Below are 22667 nucleotides of genomic sequence, written 5' to 3' on the forward strand. Positions count from 1 at the left end.
CCTTCCTTGTTTGGTTCTCTTGTGTTGCCCTCCTAGAGGGCAGTCTGCTCTTGTGGAGGGCAATGTTGCCTCCTCCATTGCATGCGGCACGCTTCATATTGCTTTGGCCACGCTTTCCTTTCTTTAGGCTACACTTCTTAGGCCACGCTTTTCCTTTTCTTTTCTTTTCTTCACCTACAATAAACCAAAACAACCACTCAAAGTATCACTAAATTCAAGAGGCTTATAAATCAATTAAAATTCAATTAAAATTAGCTTAAACCTCATGATTTAACATTAATTTCATGGTGGTTGCTTGATTTAAAGAAGTTATGCATTTTCACTCCAAATCACTTACTTAGGATGCAAGAAAGTGCATAAATGCTAACAAAACAAGTGAAATTAGCTTGAAAAATGGGTATATGATGACTTGTCATCACTAGCCTTTACCACGAAGGTTCTGATCTCACGAATTCGAGAGCTCTGTTGTCAGGACAGGTAAATCAATTTCGTGAATCAGAGACCCAAGAGATACGCACTTAAGCTGTCGCCCAATGACTACGTTTAGCTCAGATAGAATGAAAGTGGTTGTCAGGCACGCGTTCATAGGGTTAATAATAATGATGATTGTCACGGATCATCACATCCTTCATATTGAAGTACGAATGAGTATCTTAGAACGGAAGCAAGCGTGATTGAATAGGAAACAGTAGTAATTACATTAATCCATTAAGACACAGCACAGCTCCTCACCCCCACCTATGGGGTTTAGAGACTCATTCCGTCAAAAATATAATATGAAATGTAGAAATGTCATAAGTCCTTAAATGAATCTCTAAAAGTAGTTTTTATACTAAACTAGTAACCTAGGTTTACAAAAAATGAGTTCCTAAGTGCAGATAGTGCAGAAATCCACTTCCGGGGTCCACTTGGTGAATTTTTGGGCTGAGCTTTGAAGCTTTCATGTGCATAGGCCACTCTTGAAGTTAAACACCAGCTTTGGTGCCAGTTTGGATGTTTAACTCCAGTTTTGATGCCAGTTCTGGCGTTTTACGCTAGAAAAGGGTTTCTAGCTGGCATTTAACGCCAGTTTGGGCCATCAAATCTCGAGTAAAGTATGGACTATTATACATTTCTGGAAAGCCCAAGATGTCTACTTTTCAAAGCAATTGAGAGCGCGCCAGTTGGGCTTCTATAGCTCTAGAAAATTTACTTCGCATGCAGGAGGGTCAGAGTCTAACAGCATCTGCAGTCCTTTCTCAACCTCTGAATCAGATTTTTGCTCAAGTCCCTCAATTTCAGCCAGAAAATACCCAAAATTATAGAAAAATTCACAAACCCATAGTGAAGTCCAGAAATATAATTTTTGAACAAAAATTAATAAAAATATAACAAAAGGTGAGTAAAACATGCTAAAAACTATATGAAAAGACTACCAAAAAGCGTATAAAATATCCGCTCATCACAACACCAAACTTAAACTGTTGCTTGTCCCCAAGCAACTAGACAATTGAAATAGGATGAAAAGATCGTGGTGCAATAAAATCTCAAAGTCTTCAATGAAGCTCAAATTCAAATTAGATGAGTGGGACCTATAGGTTTTTGCTTCTGAATAGTTTTGGCATCTCATTTTATCCCCTGAAACTCAGAATGATTGGCTTCTTTCAGAACTCAGCATGCATATAGTGTTATTGATTCTCCTAGTTTAGTATGTTGATTCTTGAACACAGCTACTTTAAGAGTCTTGGCCGTGACCCTAAGCATTTTGTTTTTCCAGTATTACCACTAGATACATAAATGCCACAGACACCTAACTGGGTGAACCTTTTCAGATTGTGACTCAGCTTTGCTAGAGTCCCCAGTTAGAGGGGCCCAGAGTTCTTAAGCACACTCTTTTTTCTTTGGATCACGACTTTAACCACTCAGTCTCAAGTTTCTCACTTGGACCTTCATGACACAAGCACATGATTAGGGCTTGATTTAGCCGCTTAGGCCAGGATTTTATTCCTTTGGGCCCTCCTATCCATTAATGCTCAAAGCCTTGGATCCTTTTTACCCATGCCTTTTAATTTAAAGGTTATTGGCTTTTTTTTCATGTTTGTGTTTTTCACTGCTTTTTCTTGCTTCAAGAATCAATTTTATGATTTCTCAGATTATCAATAACATTTCTCTGTTTACCTCCTTCTTTCAAGAGCCAAACATTACTTAAATTTCAGTATAAAAAATTATGCACTATTTATGCATCCATTCAGAGAGCTAAAGCAATGCCACCACATATAAATAATTTGAATTTTTCTTATTATATACTCGAGATATTTGCACCCTTGCTCTTCTAAAAAAATCTACTATTTTATTCATGTTTGATGATTATAAGAAAATTAAATTATATCCAAATTGATAAAAAAATTAACACTAATGCTCATGCAATTCTAATACTATTGATCATGCAATCCTGATGAGCGGATAATTTATATACTTTTTGGCATTGTTTTTATATAGTTTTTAGTAGGATCTAGCTACTTTTTAGTATATATTTATTAGTTTTTAAGAAAAATTCACATTTCTGGACTTTACTATGAGTTTGTGTGTTTTTCTTTAATTTCAGATATTTTCTGGCTGAAATTGAGGGACCTCAGCAAAAATCTTATTCAGAGACTGAAAAAGGACTGCTGATGCTGTTGGATTCTGACCTCCCTGCACTCGAAATGGATTTTTTGGAGCTACAGAAACCCAAATGGCGTGCTCTCAATTGCGTTGGAAAGTAAACATCCAGGGCTTTCCAGCAATATATAATAGTTCATACTTTGCTCGAGTTTTGATGATGTAAACTGGCATTCAAATGCTAACTTCCTGCCCTATGCTGGCGTTAAACGCCAGAAACAAGTTGCAAGCTAGAGTTAAACGCCCAAAACAGGCTGCAAACTGGCATTTAACTCCAAGTCTCTACACATGAATGCTTCAACGCTCAGCCCAAGCACACACTAAGTGGGCCCGAAAGTGGATTTCTGCATCATTTACTTATTTCTGTAAACCCTAGTAACTTGTCTAGTATAAATAGGACTTTTTACTATTGTATTTTCATGCTAGGATCTATGGACGTTTAGTCCTTAGACATTGGGGACTAGCCATTCGGCCATGCCTGGACCTTCATCACTTATGTATTTTCAACGGTGGAGTTTCTATACACCATAGATTAAGGTGTGGAGCTCTGCTGTTCCTCAAATATTAATGCAAAGTACTATTGTTTTCTATTCAATTCATGCTTATTCTTGTTCTAAGATATCCATTCGCACACAAGAACATGATGAATGTGATGATAATGTGACGCTTATCATCATTCTCAACCTATGAACGCGTGCCTCACAAACACTTCTGTTCTACATGCAAACGAGCTTGAATGCATATCTCTTAGCCTTCTGGTTCACGATCAGAGTCTTCGTGGTATAGGCTAGAATCAATTGGCAGCATTCTTGAGATCCGAAAAGTTTAAACCTTGTCTGTGGTATTCCGAGTAGGATCTGGGATGGGATGACTGTGACGAGCTTCAAACTCGCAAGTGTTGGGCGTAGTGACAGACGCAAAAGGATCAATGGATCCTATTCTAACATGAGTGAGAACCGACAGATGATTAGCCGTACGGTGACAGTGTATTTGGATCATTTTCACTGAGAGGACGGACGGTAGCCATTGACAACGGTGATCTCCTAACATACAGCTTGCCATAGAAAGGAGTATAAAGGATTGGATGAAGGCAGTAGGAAAGCAGAGATTTAGAAGGAACAACGCATCTCCATACGCTTATCTAAAATTCCCACTAATGAATTACATAAGTATCTCTATCTTTATTTTATGTTTATTTATCTTTTAATTATCAAAACTCTATAACCATTTGAATCTGCCTGACTAAGATTTACAAGATGACTATAGCTTGCTTCAAGCTGACAATCTCTGTGGGATCGACCCTTACTCATGTAAGGTTTATTACTTGGACGACCCAGTGCACTTGCTGGTTAGTTGTGCGAAGTTGTGAAAAAGAGTTGAGATTACAATTGTGCGTACCAAGTTTTTAGCACCATTAAGATCACAATTTCGTGCACCAAATCCTAATACTAATGCTCATGCAATTCTTAATATAGGTCCCTAATAATAGAAGTTATCACACAGTTAGGACTCAACAACCTTGATTTTGGGAGATAGGTGCTCCTTCAATCTGTGGGATGCCTGGCGCTTCAAGGGATAGCCTCGGCGCTTCAACTCCTGTAGCTCACGCCCTTGCTGCTCTTGTTCCTTGAGTAATTTGCAAAGCATGTTGTTCTGATTCTGCTGCTCTTCTTTGAGTTGATCCATAGCTTCTTGTAGCATGGTGACAGATGCTACCAAGCGGGACCAATAGTCAAATTGAGGAATTTCTGGAAGGAGTTCATGCACCCTCCTCTTGCTGAGGTTGTCTTGAACTTGAGGTCCATCCATTACCTTTTTGGTGATTGGGCGTTCAATTGTGATATACTCATCCACACCTATCTTCACCCCAGCATCTTTACATAACAGATTGATTAAGCTTGGGTAAGCCAACTTGGCTTCAGTGGATTCCTTGTGTGCAAATGTGTAAATTTCACAAGGAATTAGCTGATGAACTTCCACCTCTTTTCCCAGCATAATACAGTGAATCATCACTGCCCTCTTGACAGTGACTTCAGAGCGGTTACTGGTGGAAAGAATAGAACGCCCAATGAAATCTAGCCAGCCCCTAGCAACTAGTTTGAGATCTCCTCTCTTCAGTTGGTTTGGGACACCTTTTGTGTTGGTTATCCACTTGGTTCCAGGGAGGCATATATCCTCTAGAACTTGATCCAACTTTTTATCTTTAGCCATTCTCCTATTAAAGGATTCTGGATCATCTTGTAGTTGAGGAAGTTTAAGGACTTCTCTCACTTTATCATGGTGGAAGTAAATAATCTTCCCTCTGATTATAGTCCGGAAGGTGTGGAAAGTAGTTCCCTCTAATCTTTGCTTCTCTATCAGCTACAGATTTGCATAGAATTCGTGGACCATGTTTCTTCCCACAAGTGCCTCAGGATTAGCTAGGACTTCCCAGCCTCTGTTTCAAATCTGTTCTTGGATCTCCAGATATTCGTCTTCTTTCAGATTGAATTTAACTTTTGGAATCACTGATCTTTTGCCCACAGTTTTGAAGTAATGGTTTGCATGTTCTTTGGTGCAGAACCTCTCATGTATCCATTGTGGTTTTGGATTGTTTTCTTTCTTGCCTCTTGGAGTGGTTTGCTTTCCTCTAGGGGCCATGATCTTGGTCAGTGATCACAGAAAAATACACCAAACTTAGAGATTTGCTTGTCCTCAAGCAAAAGAAAAGAAAGAAAAGGAATAGAGGGAGAGAAGGATTCAAAAGATGGCTCAAGGGGGGAGGCCGAACATGCTTTTAAAAGGGAGGGGGAACTGGGTTCGAAATTTTTTTTTTAAAAAATTAAAAAGATATGATTGATAAAAGATAAAACATGATATGAAAAAGATAGATTTAAAAATTTGAAAGATATGAAAAATATATGAGGACTTGAAATCTGAATTTTTGTTAATGCATCTAAAAAAGAAAAGATAATACGGATGATTTAAAAAGATTTGGAAAGAGATTGGAAAGATAAATGAGATTTAAAAACGTTTTTCAAAAAGAATTGAAAAGGAATTAAGAAGAATTTATAAGATTAATAATTTTTTGAAATGGGGATTGAAAGATGAAGATTTGTAATGTTTTTATGTAGAAAATTATGAATTAAAACAAGAAAATTTGAAAAAAATTGAATTGAGAATGAAATTCCCCTCCCCCTGCTGTTCTGGTCCATTCTGGGCGTTTAACGCCCATCTGCTAGCCAATCTGGGCGTTCAACGCCCAGCCAGGTACCCTGACTATCGTTAAACGCCAGAAATCCTTTGTCACTGGGCATTTTTCTGAACGCCCAGGACGCTGCTCATTTTGGCGTTAAACGCCCAGAATGCTACCCATTCTGGTCTTTAACGCCCAGAATGCTACCTTTACTGGCGTTAAATTTCCAGAATGCTGCCCATTCTGGCGTTTAACGCTCAAAATGCTTCTTTACTGGCATTTTTACGCCAGTGAGCTTTTTTTCTCTGTGATTCCTCTGCTTTATGTTCTGAACCTTCATTTTTCTGAATTATTTACTGAAATGTATTGACAAACATGAATAACAAAATAAGATGACTCATATAATTTTTATAAACATCTAATTTATGCTGATGGCTGGGTTGCCTCCCAGCAAGCGCTTCTTTACTGTCTTTAGCTGGACTTTACTGAGCTTTAATCTAGTCTCAGCTTTGAGCATTCTTGCTCAACATTACCTTCAAGATAATGTTTGACTCTCTGCCCATTAACAATGAACTTTTTGTCAGAGTCAATATCTTGAAGCTCTACATATCCATATAGTGACACACTTGTAATCACATATGGTCCCTTCCACTGAGATTTCAGTTTCCCAGGGAACAATCTAAGCCTAGAGTTAAATAGCAGAACCTTCTGTCCAAGCTTAAAGACTCTTGATGATAGCTTTCTGTCATGCCACATTTTTACTTTCTCCTTGTAAATTTTAGCATTTTCGAAAGCATTGAGTCTGAACTCTTCTAGCTCATTCAACTGCAGTAATCTCTTCTCTCCAGCTACCTTAGCATCAAGGTTTAGGAACCTGGTTGCCGAGTAGGCCTTGTGTTCCAGTTCCACTGGCAGATGACATGCTTTTCCATACACAAGCTGGTATGGAGAGGTCCCTATAGGAGTTTTGAATGCAGTTCTGTATGCCCACAGAGCATCATCCAGACTTCTTGCCCAATCCTTTCTACGGGTGTTTATAGTCCGTTCCAAGATTCTTTTTAGTTCTCTATTTGAGACTTCAGCCTGCCCATTTGTCTGTGGGTGATATGGAGTTGCTACTTTGTGGTCAATTCCATATCGGACCAGAGCGGAGTCAAGTTGTTTATTGCAGAAATGAGTGCTCCCATCACTGATTAGTACTCTAGGGACACCAAATTTGCTGAAGATGTGCTTCTGGAGGAATTTCAGTACTGTCTTAGTATCATTAGTGGGTGTTGAAATTACTTCTACCCATTTAGATACAGTTTACTGCCACCAGAATGTAAGTGTTTGAATATGATGGTGGAAAAGGTCCCATGAAGTCAATGCCCCATACATCAAACAACTCAATATCTAAGATCCCTTGCTGAAGCATGGCATAATTGTGAGGCAGATTACCAACTCTCTGGCAACTGTCACAGTTACGCACAAACTCTCGGGAGTCTCTATAGAGAGTAGGCCAGTAGAAGCCACATTGGAGAACCCTTGTGGCTGTTCGCTCACTTCCAAAATGTCCTCCATACTGTGATCCATGGCAGTGCCATAGGATCTTTTGCGCCTCTTCTCTAGGCACACATCCACGGATTATTCTGTCTGCACACTTTTTAAAGAGATATGGTTTATCCCACAAGTAGTACCTTGCATCAGAAACCAATTTTTTTGTTTGCTGCCTGCTGTACTCTTTGGGTATGAATCTCACAGCTTTATAGTTTGCAATGTCTGCAAACCACGGTGCTTCCTGAATGGCAAACAATTGCTCATCCGGAAAGGTTTTAGAGATCTCAGTAGAAGAGAGGGATGCTCCTGCTACTGGTTTTATCCGGGATAGGTGGTCAGCTACTTGGTTCTCTGTCCCTTTTTTGTCTCTTATTTCTATATCAAACTCTTGCAGAAGCAACACCCATCTTATGAGCCTGGGTTTTGAATCCTGCTTTGTGAGGAGATATTTTAGAGCAGCATGGTCAGTGTACACAATCATTTTTGATCCTACTAAATAAAATCTGAACTTGTCAATGGCATAAACCACTGCAAGCAACTCATTTTCTGTAGTTGTGTAATTCTTCTGTGCGTCATTTAAAACACGACTAGGATAATAAATGACATGCAGAAGCTTGTCATGCCTCTGTCCTAATACTGCACCAATGGCATGGTCACTGGAATCACACATTAGTTCAAATGGTAATGTCCAGTCTGGTACAGAAATGACTGGTGCTGTGACCAGCTTAGCTTTCAGAGTCTCAAAGGTCTACAAGCAGCTAGCAGATTGCTCAGAGGCTTGGCAATTTTTGAAAAATCCTTTATAAACCTCCTATAGAATTCTGCATGCCCCAGAAAGCTTTTGATTGCCTTAACATTGGCAGGTGGTGGTAATTTTTCAATTATTTCTACCTTAGCTTGATCCACCTCTATTCCCTTGTTCGAAATTTTGTGCCCAAGGACAATTCCTTCAATCACCATAAAGTGACATTTCTCCAAGTTTAAAACCAGGTTAGTCTCTTGGCACCTTTTCATAACAAGTGCTAGATGGTCAAGACATGAGCTAAATGAGTCTCCAAATAATGAGAAGTCATCCATGAATACTTCCAGAAATTTCTCCACCATATCAAAGAAGATAGAGAGCATGCATCTCTAAAAGGTTGCAGGTGCATTGCACAAGCTAAATGGCATCCGTCTGTAAGCAAATACTCCAGATGGACATGTAAATGTTGTTTTCTCTTGGTCTTGAGGATCTACTGCAATCTGGTTGTAACCTGAATAGCCATCCAGAAAGCAGTAGTATGGATGACCTGCTAGTCTCTCTATCATCTGATCTATGAATGGCAAAGGAAAATAATCCTTTCTGGTGGCTGTATTGAGCCTTCTATAGTCAATACACATACGCCACCCTGTAACTGTTCTTGTAGGAACCAGTTCATTCTTTTCATTATGAACCACTGTCATTCCTCCCTTCTTGGGAACAACTTGGATAGGACTCACCCAAGGACTATCAGAAATAAGATAAATAATCCCAGTCTCTAGTAACTTAGTGACCTCTTTTTGCACTATCTCCTTCATGGCTGGATTTAGCCGCCTCTGTGGTTGAACCACTGGCTTGGCATCATCCTCCAATAGGATCTTATGCATGCATCTGGCTGGGCTAATACCCTTAAGATTACTTATGGACCACCCAAGAGCTGTCTTGTGTGTCATTAGCACCTGAATTAGTGCTTCCTCTTCCTGTGGCTCTAAAGTAGAGCTTATGATCACTGGAAAAGTGTCATCTTCTCCCAAGAATGCATATTTCAACGATGGTGGTAGTGGTTTGAGCTCGGGTTTAGGAGGTTTCTCCTCTTCATAAGGAGTTATCAAAGGTTCTTCTATTTTCTCTGATTCCTCCAAATCAGGCTGAACATCTTTAAAGTTGTCCTCTAGCTCTGATTCGAGACTCTCAGTCATATTGACCTCCTCCACCAGGGAGTCAATAATATTAATGCTCATGCAGTCTCTTGATGTGTCTAGATGCTGCATAGCTTTGACAGCATTCAACTTGAACTCATCCTCATTGACTCTCAAGGTTACCTCCCCTTTTTGGACGTCAATGAGAGTTCGTCCAGTTGCTAGGAAAGGTCTTCCTAGAATGAGAGTTGTACTTTTGTGCTCCTCTATTTCCAGCACTACAAAGTCAGCGGGAAAGGCGAATGGCCCAAACTTGACAATCATGTCCTCAATTATGCCTGATGGCATTTTAATAGAGTCATCAGCAAGTTGGAGACATATTCGGGTTGGTTTGACTTCTTCAGTCAAACCAAGCTTTCTGATAGTAGATGCAGGTATCAGGTTGATACTCGCCCCAAGATCACATAGAGCTGTCTTGGTACAAGCACCCTCTAATGTGCATGGTATCATAAAGCTTTCGAGATCTTTAAGCTTCTCTGGTAAGCTTTTTAAAATGACTGCACTGTATTTTTCAGTGAGGAAAACTTTTTCATTTTCTCTCCAATCCTTCTTATGACTTAAAATCTCTTTCATGAACTTAGCATAAGAAGGTATTTGCTCAAGTGCCTCTACAAACGGAATCTTTATCTCAAGAGTCCTGAGATAGTCTACAAAGCAGGCAAATTATTTATCCTATTCTGCTTAGCAGAGTTTTTGAGGATAAGGCATCTTGGCTTTATATTCTTCAACCTTAGTTGCTGCAGGTTTATTTCCTACAGAGGTGGTTGGAGAAGCCTGCTTAAGGGGGTTATTATTAGCACCTGCAGGTGTCTGGTCCCTTATTGGTTTTTGAACGCCAGGATTGGGGGCTGAATGGGAATTTAACGCCAATTTTCCACCCTTTTATGGCGTTTGGACGCCAGAATTGGCCATCCACTGGGCGTTTAACGCCAATTTTGCACCGTTTTCTGGCGTTTGAACACTAGAATCATTCCTCTCTGGGCTCTTACTGTCCTCAGAGGGATTTTGGGTAGTGGCTTGGTCATCCTCTGTCAGTTGTTCCTTTCTTGGCTTCCTGCTGCTTTGAATTGAGGCATTCAATGTCTTTCCACTCCTTAAATGAACAGCTTGTCACTCTTCTATTATTTGTTTAGATAATTGCTGTCTTGTCTGATCCAATTGTGCTTCCATATTCTTGTTAGCATTTTAAGTATCTTGTAGCATCTCTTTAAATGATACTAACTGTTTTGTTAGAACTAGTAATTGCTGATTGAGTTCAACAACTTGTTCTAGAGGACTAAGTTCAGTGGATACTGCTTTAGCCTCTTCTTTCATGGAGGACTCACTACTTAAGTACAGATGCTGATTTCTAGCAACTGTATCAATGAGCTCTTGAGCCTCCTCAATTGTCTTTCTCATGTGTATAGATCCACCAGCTGAGTGGTCTAAAGATATTTGGGCCTTTTCTGTAAGCCCGTAGTAGAAGATGTCTAACTGCACCCATTCTGAAAATATTTTAGAGGAGTATTTTCTTAGCATCTCTCTGTACCTCTCTCACGCATCATAAAGAGAACCATTATCCTCTTGTTTAAAGCTTTGTATGTCCAGTCTTAACTGTGTCATCCTTTTTAGACGGAAATATTGATTCAGGACTTTGTCTGATAACTATTTCTATGTTTTTATGCTGGCCTTGGGTTGGTTATTTAACCACCTCTTAGCTTGGTCTCTGACAGCAAATGGAAATAGCAATAATCTATAGACATTCTGGTCCACTTCCTTATCACGTACTGTGTCAGTAATTTGTAAGAACTGTGCCAAAAACTCAGTAGGTTCTTCCTGTGAAAGACTTGAATACTGGCAATTTTCCTGCACCATGATAATGAGCTGAGGATTTAAATCAAAACTATGGGCTTTGATGGAGGGTATACAGATACTACTTCCATATGAAGCAGTAGTGGGGTTGGCATAAGACCCCAGAGTCCTTCTGGACTATTCATTTCCACTTAGGTCCATGATAGAGAAAGAAAGATGATGTGAATTGTAAATAAACAATAAATATTTTTATTTTATATTTATTTTTTTGAGTACCGAAGTTAAGAAAAGAAAAAAAGTAAAATGAAATAAATGAAAAATTGAATGTAAATTTTGAAAATTAAGAGGAGAGAGAAAGTGGTTAGGCAGCTTTAAAAAAGATATGTCCTAAAAGTTATTTGAAAATTAATATTTGTAAGAAAATAGATAAAAGAAAATATTTGAAAAAGATATGATTTAAAATTTTAAAAGTTGAAATTTTCTTAAAAAGAAAACACCAAACTTAAACTTTTTCAATCAAATTAAGAAAGTGGGACAAGGAATTCAAAAATTTTAAAAAGAAAAAGGGTTTTGAAAAATTTTATCAAAGGTTTTCGAAAAATATAAAAAGAAATTTGGAAAAGAATTTGATTTGAAAAAGATTTAAAAAGATAATTTTTTTTTTGAAATTAATGAGGAAAGAGAAAAACACTAAAATGACACTAAACTTAGAATTTTTAGATCAAAACAAAGAAAACAAAAAAGAAAACTTTGAATGTCAAGATGAACACCAAGAACACTTTGGAGATCAAGATGAACACCAAGAACAAATTTTGAAAAATTTTAAGAAAATAAAAACACAAAGGACACCAAACTTCAAAATTTTTATATTTTGGACATTAATAAATCGAAAATGCATGAGAAAAACAAGGAAAGACACAAAACAAGAAAAACTGAAGATCAAACAAGGGACATAAAAATTCGAAAATATGAAGAATAACAAAAACATGCAATTGACATCAAACTTAAAACATGAAACTAGACTCAAACAAAAGACTCTAAACCAACAAAAATAATTTATTCCTAATCTAAGCAACAAGACGAACCATCAGTTGTCCAAACTCGAACAATCCCCAACAACGGCGCCAAAAACTTGGTGCACAAAATTGTGATCACACTTTTAACAACTCCGCACAACTAACCAGCAAGTGCACTGGGTCGTCCAAGAAATACCTTACGTGAGTAAGGGTCGATCCCACGGAGATTGCCGGCATGAAGCAAGCTATGGTTATCTTGTAACTTTTAGTTAGGAGATTAATGATAAAAAGGATTTTGTTTGCAAAAAGTAAAAGGCCATGAAATGAATGATACTTATTATTCAGTAATGGAGAACAGGTTGAGGTTTCGGAGATGTTCTGTCTTCTGAATCTCTGCTTTCCTATTGTTTTCTTCTTCCAAACGCGCAAGACTCCTTCTGTGGTAAGCTATATGTTGGTGGATCACCGTTGTCAATGGCTACCATCCGTCCTCTCATTGAAAATGGTCCAGGTATGTTTCCGCATGGCTAATCATCTGTTGGTTCTTACTTGTGTTAGAATAGGATACATTTATCCTTTTGCACACTGTCACTGCGCCCAACATTCGTGAGTTTGAAGCTTGTCACAGTCATCCCTTCCTAAATCCTACTCGAAATACCACAGACAAGGTTTAGACTTTCTGAATCTCAGGAATGATGCCCAATGGTTCTAGCCTTTACCACGAAGGTTCTAATCTCACAGATTCGAGTGCTCTGTTGTCAAGAGAGGTAAATCGATTCTGTGAATCAAAGACCCAAGATATACGCACTTAAGCTGTCACCCAATGAATACGTTGAGCTCAGATAGAATGAAAGTGGTTGTCAAGCACACGTTCATAGGGTTAAGAATGATGATGACTATCACGAATCATCACATCCTTCATATTGAAGTACGAATGAGTATCTTAGAACGGAAGCAAGCGTGATTGAATAGGAAACAGTAGTAATTACATTAATCCATTGAGACACAGCAGAGCTCTTCACCCCCACCTATGGGGTTTAGAGACTCATGCCATCAAAAATACAATATGAAATGTAGAAATGTCATAAGTCAATGAATGAATCTCTAAAATTAGTTTTTATACTAAACAGTAACCTAGGTTTACAAAAAATGAGTTCCTAAGTGTAGATAGTGCAAAAATCCACATCCGGGGTCCACTAGGTGAATGTTTGGGCTGAGCTTTGAAGCTTTCACGTGCATAGGCCACTCTTGGAGTTAAATGCCAGCTTTGGTGCCAGTTTGGGTGTTTAACTCCAGTTTTGGTGCCAGTTCTGGCGTTTTACGCCAGAAAAGGGGGGTTTCTGGGTGGCGGTTAACGCCAGTTTAGGCCATCAAATCTCGGGCAAAGTATAGACTATTATATATTGCTGGAAAGCCCAAGATGTCTACTTTCTAATGCAATTAAGATCGCGCCAATTGGGCTTCTGTATTTCCAGAAAATTCACTTCGTGTGTAGGAGGGTCAGAGTCCAACAGCATCTGTAGTCCTTTCTCAGTCTCTGAATCAGATTTTTGCTCAGGTCCCTCAATTTCAGCCAGAAAATACCCGAAATTACAGAAAAACACACAAACTCATAATGAAGTCCAGAAATATAATTTTTGAACAAAAATTAATAAAAATATAACAAAAAGTGAGTAAAACATGCTAAAAACTATATGAAAACACTACCGAAAAGCGTATAAAATATCCGCTCATCAGACTCCTGAGTGGGCAGCTAGCTTAAACCGGGCCATCTTCAAGAATGGTCTTCCAAGGAGTATTGACGATGGCTTGTTGGCGTCAATGGGAGGTGTCTCCAAGATGTGAAAATCAGCTGGAAAGAGCAATCCCTGAATATTGACTATGACATTCTCAGCAATCCCCACAATTGACACAATACTCTTGTCAACTAGCACAAATCTCACCCCAGATCTCATTAGGGGTGCTAAGTTCAGCTTTTCATAGATGGGAAGTGGCATGATGCTCACACACGCCCCCAAATCACACATACAATCCGTGAACTTAGTCCCACCAATTAGACAAGTAATGAAGCATGGGATCATTGCATTTTTCAAGAAGCAACGAAGAGATAGAATCATCTACCGATTTTTTGTTGAGGTTTCCAAGCTTGTCTTTGTGAGTGCAAATATCCTTGAGGAACTTGGCATATTTCAGCACTTGTTGAATGGCTTGAAAGACAGGGACGGTAACTTTAACTTTTTCAAAAACTTCCACCATAGTGGGGTCAAGATCTTCTTGCTTCTTTGCTTTCTTTGCCAAAGTTAGGAATGGAATGGGCAAAGGCTCCTCAAGCAAGGTCTTTCTATTGGGCTCCTTGACCTTTCGTGGTTCTTTCTCACTTTTGTCAACAGTTCCATCCTTACTCCCCATTACCTCTTCTTCATCTTCTACCTCCTCCTTGTTTGTCTCCTCACTCAACCTTGCGAGAATGGCCACATTCCTATTCATTTTAGTACCACTCCTAAGAGTGATGGAATTTATGCTTCCTTTAGGATTGGATTGAGGTTGGGCGGGCAAACTACTTGAGGTTGAAGCTTGTTGGGTGCTTTGTGTAGTTTGAGGAGGGAGAGTTAGGCGAGTAAGGGCTTCGGCTATTGTAGCCATATATGCATCTTGTTTCTTATGGAACTCTCTTTGTTCTTGCATGAAGGTATGGATTGTTTCATTCATGTGGAATTGATTGGAGGGAAGGGCTTGGTTAACTTGAGAAGGATTGGGTCTGCTATTTGGATGTTGGTACTTTACTTGAGATGGAGATTGTGGGGGTTGTTGGTATGGTTGTTGGTATTGTGGTTGGCCTTATGGGTGTTGATGATAGTAGACTTGAGCATTTTGGTTGGGATGAGCTTGGGGAGCTTGATTCCATCTTTGGTTTGAGTTATCTCTCCACCCTTTGTTTTGATTACCTCCATGTGGGTAGGGTCCTTGGTTGTAATTGGGTCTTTGTGGGTAGGGGTTAGCAACCGCCAATGTAGTGTCCTCTTAGATTTGAGGGCGCTCATTGGTGTAATGAGTGGTACAAGCACAAACACCACATATCCTTGGTGGTCCTTCGACCTTAGGAGGTTAGGGTGGAGCATTTATCAAAGCTTGAAGGATTTATTGCCCTTGAGTGATTTGCCTCAACAAAATTGTCATCTCACCAAGGGTCTTTATCAAAATTGCGTCTCCGGAGGGAGAAACTTCCCTCACTGCTTTTGGTTGTGGACTTCTAGCCCTTGAGTGTTGAGTTGAATCTGCTAAGTCCAATATAACTTCCCATGCTTCTGCTGCAGTCTTGTTTTTTGGTCAATGATCCTCCACTCACGGCATCCAAGAGAAGTTTATCTTGGTGGTACATTCCTTGACAAAAATAACTTATCAGAACCAACTCATCTATCCGGTGGTGAGGGAAAACTTCTAGCAACTTCTTAAATCTTTTCCAATACTCATACAAAGTCTCCCCATCCTTTTGCACAATGCAAGAGATCTCTCTTCGTAGCTTGTCTGTTTTCTGAGGAGGGTAGAACTTCTCTAAAAATTCTTTTTGCAACAAGTCCCAATTAGATCTAACTTCACCCGACTGAGTATAAAACCACCCCTTTACTTTTCCCCCCAAAGAGAAAGGGAAAGCAAAGACCAACACCACAGATTCATCCGCTCCATGTCTCCTTGTAGTTGCACATGCAACTTGGAAATCCTTAAGGTGCTTCAGAGGATCTTTCCCAGGTAATCCATTGTACTTAGAAGCAAATTGATCGTGCCGTCTTAAGCTCAAAATTTGGGTCCAAGGCCGGATACAGAAATTGAAGCGGTTGCAAGTCAAGATTGGGGGCTCCAGCTTATTTCAAAGTAGTCCTTCGCGGAGGGTCCACCATGACAATGTCACCTGAGTCACTCAAAGATAATTCAGTACTCCCCACAGATGAATATAGAGTCTCCTTGTTGATGGAGAATGAGAGTCACGGATGGTTGGTGATAGTGAATGGGAGTGATCCTCAAGGGCACCCGATTCACTATGCACAAAAGCTAGCCAGCGCCGAGCTTGCCTACGAGTTAAAGTTCTTTTGATTTCTGGGTCAAAAGTGGCCAAGCTCGGGTCTGGAAGCGACCATGTCATTCAACTGAGGAGGCAATAAAAGCATGCAATTATGAAAGGCAAAACAGAACAAAGAAGAAAAATAAGCAAGTAAACAAGAACTAATTTAGCGATCTATAACTACCTAGACTAAATAAGGAGGAAAAATAGTACCTACAATTAATGCCAAGTAGCAAACCAAAAATTAAGTATTCACACTATTCATATATTTACACAACCAAAATCATGGCACTCATTGCACTTAAAGTGAACTTCCTCGGCAACGGCGCCAAAAATAGTCCAAACCAATGATGAACTCTCACAATCAAATTTAGTTCAAAAGGGTAGTCACAGTCAAAACAAAATAATCGGGAGTTTGAAGTCCCAGGTCGTCTCCCAAGGAAGCACTTAAGAGGCAATGAGTGTGCAAATTCCAGTTGTAGCAATTAAGGGGTTTTCAATGAAGAAATAAACATATAAAGCAATAAAAGAACATGCAAAATCGTAATGATTGAACTAATGAAGAAATTAAAGAACCGACTATGTAATATGAACAAGTAAAGTATAAAAGAAATTAACATGACAATGTATGAAAGGTTAAAAACTTAAAAAGAAGTCTTGGCTTGGAGTGAGCTAAGGATGCTTTCCTTGTTGGAACCACAACTATGACAATTATGTTGGATTAGTCTCACTTGATCAACCCTCACATCGGAAGGTAAGTTAAATGAGCATAGGTGTTCTTAACCCACAATCCTAAATTGCTTGCTAATTGCCTTAGCAACAAATTAGCGTTAGTGGGAACAAGAACAATTAACAATCCAAGAAATGACATTAAATGTTGGACATTCCAACTCTAGGAACCCAATTGCTCACTTTACCCAAGCCAAGAGGCAAAAATTTAGCCTAAAACCATGTTTGACATTTTGTCAAACACTTAGTGGGCAAAAAGCTTAAACAAGAGAAAAATAAGAAAAGACTTTGAATTAAAAGCAACAATTGATCTCAATCAAAAAGAATAACATAAGAAATCATGAAATGAAGATCAAATATCAAACTCATCAACAAGAAAGTGGAATTACAAAAGAGAAACAAAATTTGACTATATCTTGAATGAGAAGAAAGAGTAATGATAATATAACCATAAAGAGTAATAACAAGAGAATACTTACAATGAGATTAGCAAAATCCAATGATAAAAAATGGAAATGGCACTTGGAATATAAAATCCTAATCAAACCCTAATGGAGAAAATGAGAAAACTTAGAGAAAACTAAAACTAAAAACCTTCTATTCTACTCCTAAAACTATACTAATGCCATGCTATCTTATTTCCTTCATTTTCCCTCCAATATGAACTCCAAGACTTCAGAAATGGCCCCCAAAGCCCTCAAATTGTGAGGCACATGCTTTTCTAATGAAGTCATGCACGGACACCTGTGCGGACGCACACGCGTGTGCGTCTGCACACTTTGCGAAAATTTCTTCGTATGCGTAAGCACAAGAGGCTGTGCGCACGCACACCAGGTGATGCTAGGCGGGACGCGCGACGCGCCCGAACTGATCCACGCGCTCTGCTTGGTCTCCTGTGCGGGCGCACAGAAGGCTGTGCGTACGCACACGTCTCTGAACTCTTCTCTTTTGATTCTTCATGCTTCCTCCATTCTGCAAGCTCTTCTTCCATTTTCTCCAACCCATTCTTACCTTATAAACCTGAATTCACTCACAAACAACATCAAGGCATTGAGTAGAAGGCAAATGGAATAAAAAAAATAGATCAAATTAAGCATAAAAGAGCATGTTTTTAATATCAAGCACAATTTGGGAGGAAAGTTCAAAAGCATGCTATTCAAGGGAATAAGTGCAAGTTTATGTGATGAAATCTATTCAATTCTAACAAAAAAATCATCATCAAATATGGATTCATCACTATGCTTCAAATAGTTACATTTTACTTACATTTTCTTTATTTCTTTGAATCCAATGTGAATTCACTTGTTAGATCATGGCAGTGCTGATTGGATGGCTACTCATATAAAGATTCAAACCAAGATTTTGAATGTCAAATTCTTAAAAAATGAGTGTGTCTGCTATTTAACATTCATTTTTGGCTTGTTGCATGTCAGATTCCTCTCTTCTTCATTAAGCTAGTGTGTCCTCATATACCAATGATATATCCTTTATTACTCCGGCGATGCGGGCCTTTCCTTATGGGTGATTGGTTGAAGTGGGGATTGGTGAGTATCATTCAATTTATGATTGGAAAGCATTTCTACATTGTTGCTACCAGAGCTCTTAAAAATGGTTCAACAAACATAGATGTTCTAGTTGCTATAGGAACTACTGCATCTTATGCTTATTCTGTTTGTGTTCTTCTATATGGTGCTCTTTATGGATTTAGGACTCCAGTATACTTTGAAACAAGTGCCATGCTCATAACATTTGTATTGTTGGGCAAGTATTTGGAATGCCTTGCCAAGGGGAAGACATCAAATGCCATCAAGAAGTTAGTAGAAATTTTTTATATATACTTATTACTATTATTTCTGTTCCATTTTATATATTACTTGTTTTTTAATGACCTTAAAATAAGGTATTTTGAAAGTTAAAAAAAAAGGTATTTTTGGTACAATTTGTATATAAATAAACAAAAAAATTATTGTGACAAAATAAAAGGGATTATAGGAATATTTTCATGTCGTAGAATCATTGAATAGGGATTCTAGGATACCTTTTATTGAATATTTATAGTTTTTCTGAATTTTCAACTAGGTCTCTATACTTTTTTTCTTTTCAATTGGGTCTCTATATATTATTTTTTCTTTTCAAGGGTATACAAGTAATTTCACAAGACACTAACATTTTTCTGACGTTTAACGTTAAAAGGGACTAAATTCAAAAAAAAAAATCATGTATATGAATCCAATTGAAAAGAAAAGAAAATAAGGACCTAATTGAAAATTTAGTGAAACTATAGGGACCTGCAGAATAATTAAATCTTTCTTTTTTTTGGTTAATTTTTGGAAAAGGTTGTTAATCTTTATTAAAATTGTGCTAAAACTTTACTAAATTTGTGATCAACTAAAAATCTTGTTAATCTTTGTTAAAATTATACTAAAAATTTTGTTAAAAGTTTGTTAGAGCTTCTATTTGGTTATAATGATCAATATTTTGTTAGAAAAGAAATAAATTTATTGTCTTTGTTTTTAATAAAGAAATAGATAAATTGAAATAACTCAATTAACTAAAATAGATGATCAAATATTTGTTATTAGTTTGGTTAATTCAATAATTTTTTTATTTCTTGTGACTATCTTAATAAATTTAATAATGATATAATGATTAATAAATAATAAATTTTTAATAATTGATAAAATTAAAGATTATATCAGATTTTAGTTAATATAATATTTTATATTTAAAAAATATTTTAAAATTTATATTAAATTATAATTATATTTTAAAATATTTATTTATTATTTTATAATAACACAATTTTTTTTATTAAACTACAATTAAATCGATTAAATTAAGAAACTAATAAATTAATGTCTTAAACGGTTCAATAGGTCCGGTATTTAGAGTCTTGATATGTTCATATGGACGCAAATTGCCAAATTCCAAAAGCCGAAGTGCGAAAGGGGCCACCTAAAACCAAAAGTAAAACACAAATAGCAATGGCATCTCACAGTCGTAGACAGTGTTATGATGAAGAAGAAGATGCAATCGCTAATTACTAATTAGCAAACGCACTATCAAGTATCAACAACCTGAAGTCCTGAACTGTCAACATACCATCCCACGTTCTCAACGTCCCTTATTCCTCCTCGTTTTGATCGAATTCTCTCTCTCTCTCTCTCTCTCCAAACTTCAATTCTTCTCCCTCCCTTAGCTCAATGCTGCTCCAGATTTGTGCAGACCAGGGTATGCCCCTTCTTTTTTTTCCTTTGATCTCTCTCAGTATCATCTTTTCTTTCTTCTTTTGTGTTTCATCTTTAGTTTTAGTATTTCACTATTTCTACTACCTACTTTACTTGCTTAATTCAAAAACTTGCCCAATGACAACTCAACCAGACAAAAACTAAAAAGGGGCAAGAAAAATTCAATTTTGAAATAAAGCGTGTCTTGAGCCAACAAAAAAAAAATATATATATATATAATATACATAAATAGAATTTAAGGGCTTTGACTATCTGATTTTGTGTTTGTGGATTTGATGGCATACAGGGTGGTGGGGTAAATCTGTCAGGGTTATATGATTAGATTACTTGATTCTTTGGACTAGCTGTGATATCAATGGGGGGTGAAAAGGTGAATGGATCATGGCTCAGTGCTTTCTGGCCAGCCTCCCGCAAGAGTGCATCAGAGGACAAGGCAGTGGTTGGAATTTTGGGGTCCGAAGTTGCGGGTTTGATGTTGAAGGTGGTTAATCTATGGCAGTCTTTGAGTGATGGGGAGGTGATGAGAATAAGGGAAGGGATAATGAACTCTGTTGGGGTGAAAATGCTGGTGTCTGATGACGATGATTTCCTAATGGAACTTTTGTTGAATGAGGTACTTGATAACTTCAGATCGCTTTCCCGGTCTGTGGCCAGGTTGGGTAAGAGATGTGTGGATCCTGTGTATCATCGATTTGAACATTTTGTTTCTAACCCAGCTCAAAATTATATCCATTGGTCTGGGTGGGAATATAAATGGAAAAAGATGGAGAGAAAGGTGAAGAAAATGGAAAAATTTGTTGCCGCCATGATGCTGTATTCCCAAGAGCTTGAGGTACAGGCAGAGCTTGAACAAACTTTCAGGAGGATGCAGGCGAATCCTGAACTGCACAGAGCGAAATTGCTCGAGTTTCAGAAGAAGGTTGTGTTGCAGCGCCAAGAAGTGAGAAATCTGAAAGACATGTCTCTGTGGAATAGGAGTTATGATTATGTTGTTCGGTTGTTGGCAAGATCTCTGTTTACAATATTGGAGAGGATCATACTTATTTTTGGGAAGCATCAGCTACCAACTATTCCACAACAAAATGATTCTCCCAATGGAAACACCAACAATTTTCTGCGTAGTCACTCCTTTTCTGCTCTTATGCATACTTCTGTCCATCCTTCAGAGAATGATCTCTATGGGTTGAATTCCGAAGACATTGTTAGGAGGCCTGCATCAAACTCGGGCTTCATAGCTGACAAGAACAGACGAAAAAAGAAGCAGCATCAGACTCTCAATCCACCAGCTTTGTGTGGAAAAGACCTACATCCAGAAAGCAAGCAGTTAGTACATATTGGGGCCATCAGTGGTTGCATGTCTGTTGCAAACAATTCTCTTGTCATACAAAGCTGTTTGGTAAAGAATGGCGGTTCCATGAGGTTGACAGGTTTTCATATGAAAAATATTGATAAAATGAAAACAGTGGAAAAATCCCCACTCTCTAACAGGATTAGAATATATTCAAAGATATTGATGAACAACCGGTTAAAGCCTGCTCCATTTATGCTTGGTGATGCAGCTTTGGCCCTACATTACGCAAATCTGATTGTATTGATTGAGAGGGCAACGTCATCACCCCATCCAATTGATCACGAAACAAGGGATGATCTGTACAGTATGCTACCGACTACCATAAGAACCCTTCTGAGAGCTAAGCTTAAGCGTGATGCGAAAAACAGGCCTTCCTCGTTCTATGATGCCAACCTTGCAGCAGAATGGAGTGTGGTTCTTGCACAAATATTGGAGTGGTTGGCTCCACTTGCACATAACATGATAAGGTGGCATTCTGAGAGAAATTTCGAGAAGGAGGATACAACTTTGAATGCGAATGTCTTTCTTGTCCAGACTCTACACTTTGCTAATCAGGCAAAGACTGAAGCTGCCATTACTGATCTTCTTGTTGCTCTCAACTATGTATGCAGGGTTGATAAAAAAGCAGAAAATAGAGATACAATGGAGTTTGCTGGCACTAGATCTTTAAATGGTGTTTGTTTAAGACAAAATAGAATGTACAATGTTCCTTTATGAACTTGGACATTGCCCGTGTCCTGATGTTGAATTTCATCTGCTTTGTATAGCTGTATATCTTAATCGGATGCAATGATGCATTACCAAATAGTAGTGGTATGTTAATTCTATTCGTAGGTTATATCTGTACGAACTAATATCTCTAATTTAAGGTACTTACATTGATCGAGTTAGCATAGTATTTTCGTTTTCCAATATCATGGAGCTTTTAAGTTACCAGTTTTTTTTTTTTGTTATTGTGTTTCACTGCGTGTTTTATCATGTCTTGTTTTTGCTCAAGTTGTTTCGTATAAATAATCAGTTTAATTTGTGTCTTTCTAGCACACTACAAAACAAGATGTAGGCAAGTGGTACATTATGGGTAAATAATGAATAGTAAATTAGTAATTGTGTAACTAAGGGTCAATTTTGCTTATACAAAAAACAAAAAGGGACAAATTTTCATCAAACATTTGTCATGTATGTAATA

General features: G+C 38.0%; 1 protein-coding gene and 1 non-coding gene across 2 annotated transcripts; both read left to right on the plus strand.

Moving 5' to 3' along the window:
* Nucleotides 1-15512: 15512 nt before the first annotated feature.
* LOC127740390 (small nucleolar RNA R71) lies at nucleotides 15513-15619 on the plus strand. Its single transcript, XR_008001067.1, has one exon. It is a non-coding gene; the product is annotated as a small nucleolar RNA R71 (small nucleolar RNA).
* Nucleotides 15620-19807: 4188 nt separating this feature from the next.
* Nucleotides 19808-22365, plus strand: LOC107493785 (protein PSK SIMULATOR 1). The gene is made up of 2 exons (XM_016114837.3): nucleotides 19808-20113; nucleotides 20417-22365. Exon 2 carries the CDS (start codon nucleotides 20486-20488, stop codon nucleotides 22196-22198), a length of 1713 nt encoding a protein of 570 aa, XP_015970323.1. The 5' UTR covers nucleotides 19808-20113; nucleotides 20417-20485; the 3' UTR covers nucleotides 22199-22365.
* The last annotated feature ends 302 nt before the right edge of the window (nucleotides 22366-22667 follow it).

The sequence above is a fragment of the Arachis duranensis genome, chromosome 6, assembly GCF_000817695.3.
Source record: "Arachis duranensis cultivar V14167 chromosome 6, aradu.V14167.gnm2.J7QH, whole genome shotgun sequence".
Taxonomy (NCBI): domain Eukaryota; kingdom Viridiplantae; phylum Streptophyta; class Magnoliopsida; order Fabales; family Fabaceae; genus Arachis; species Arachis duranensis.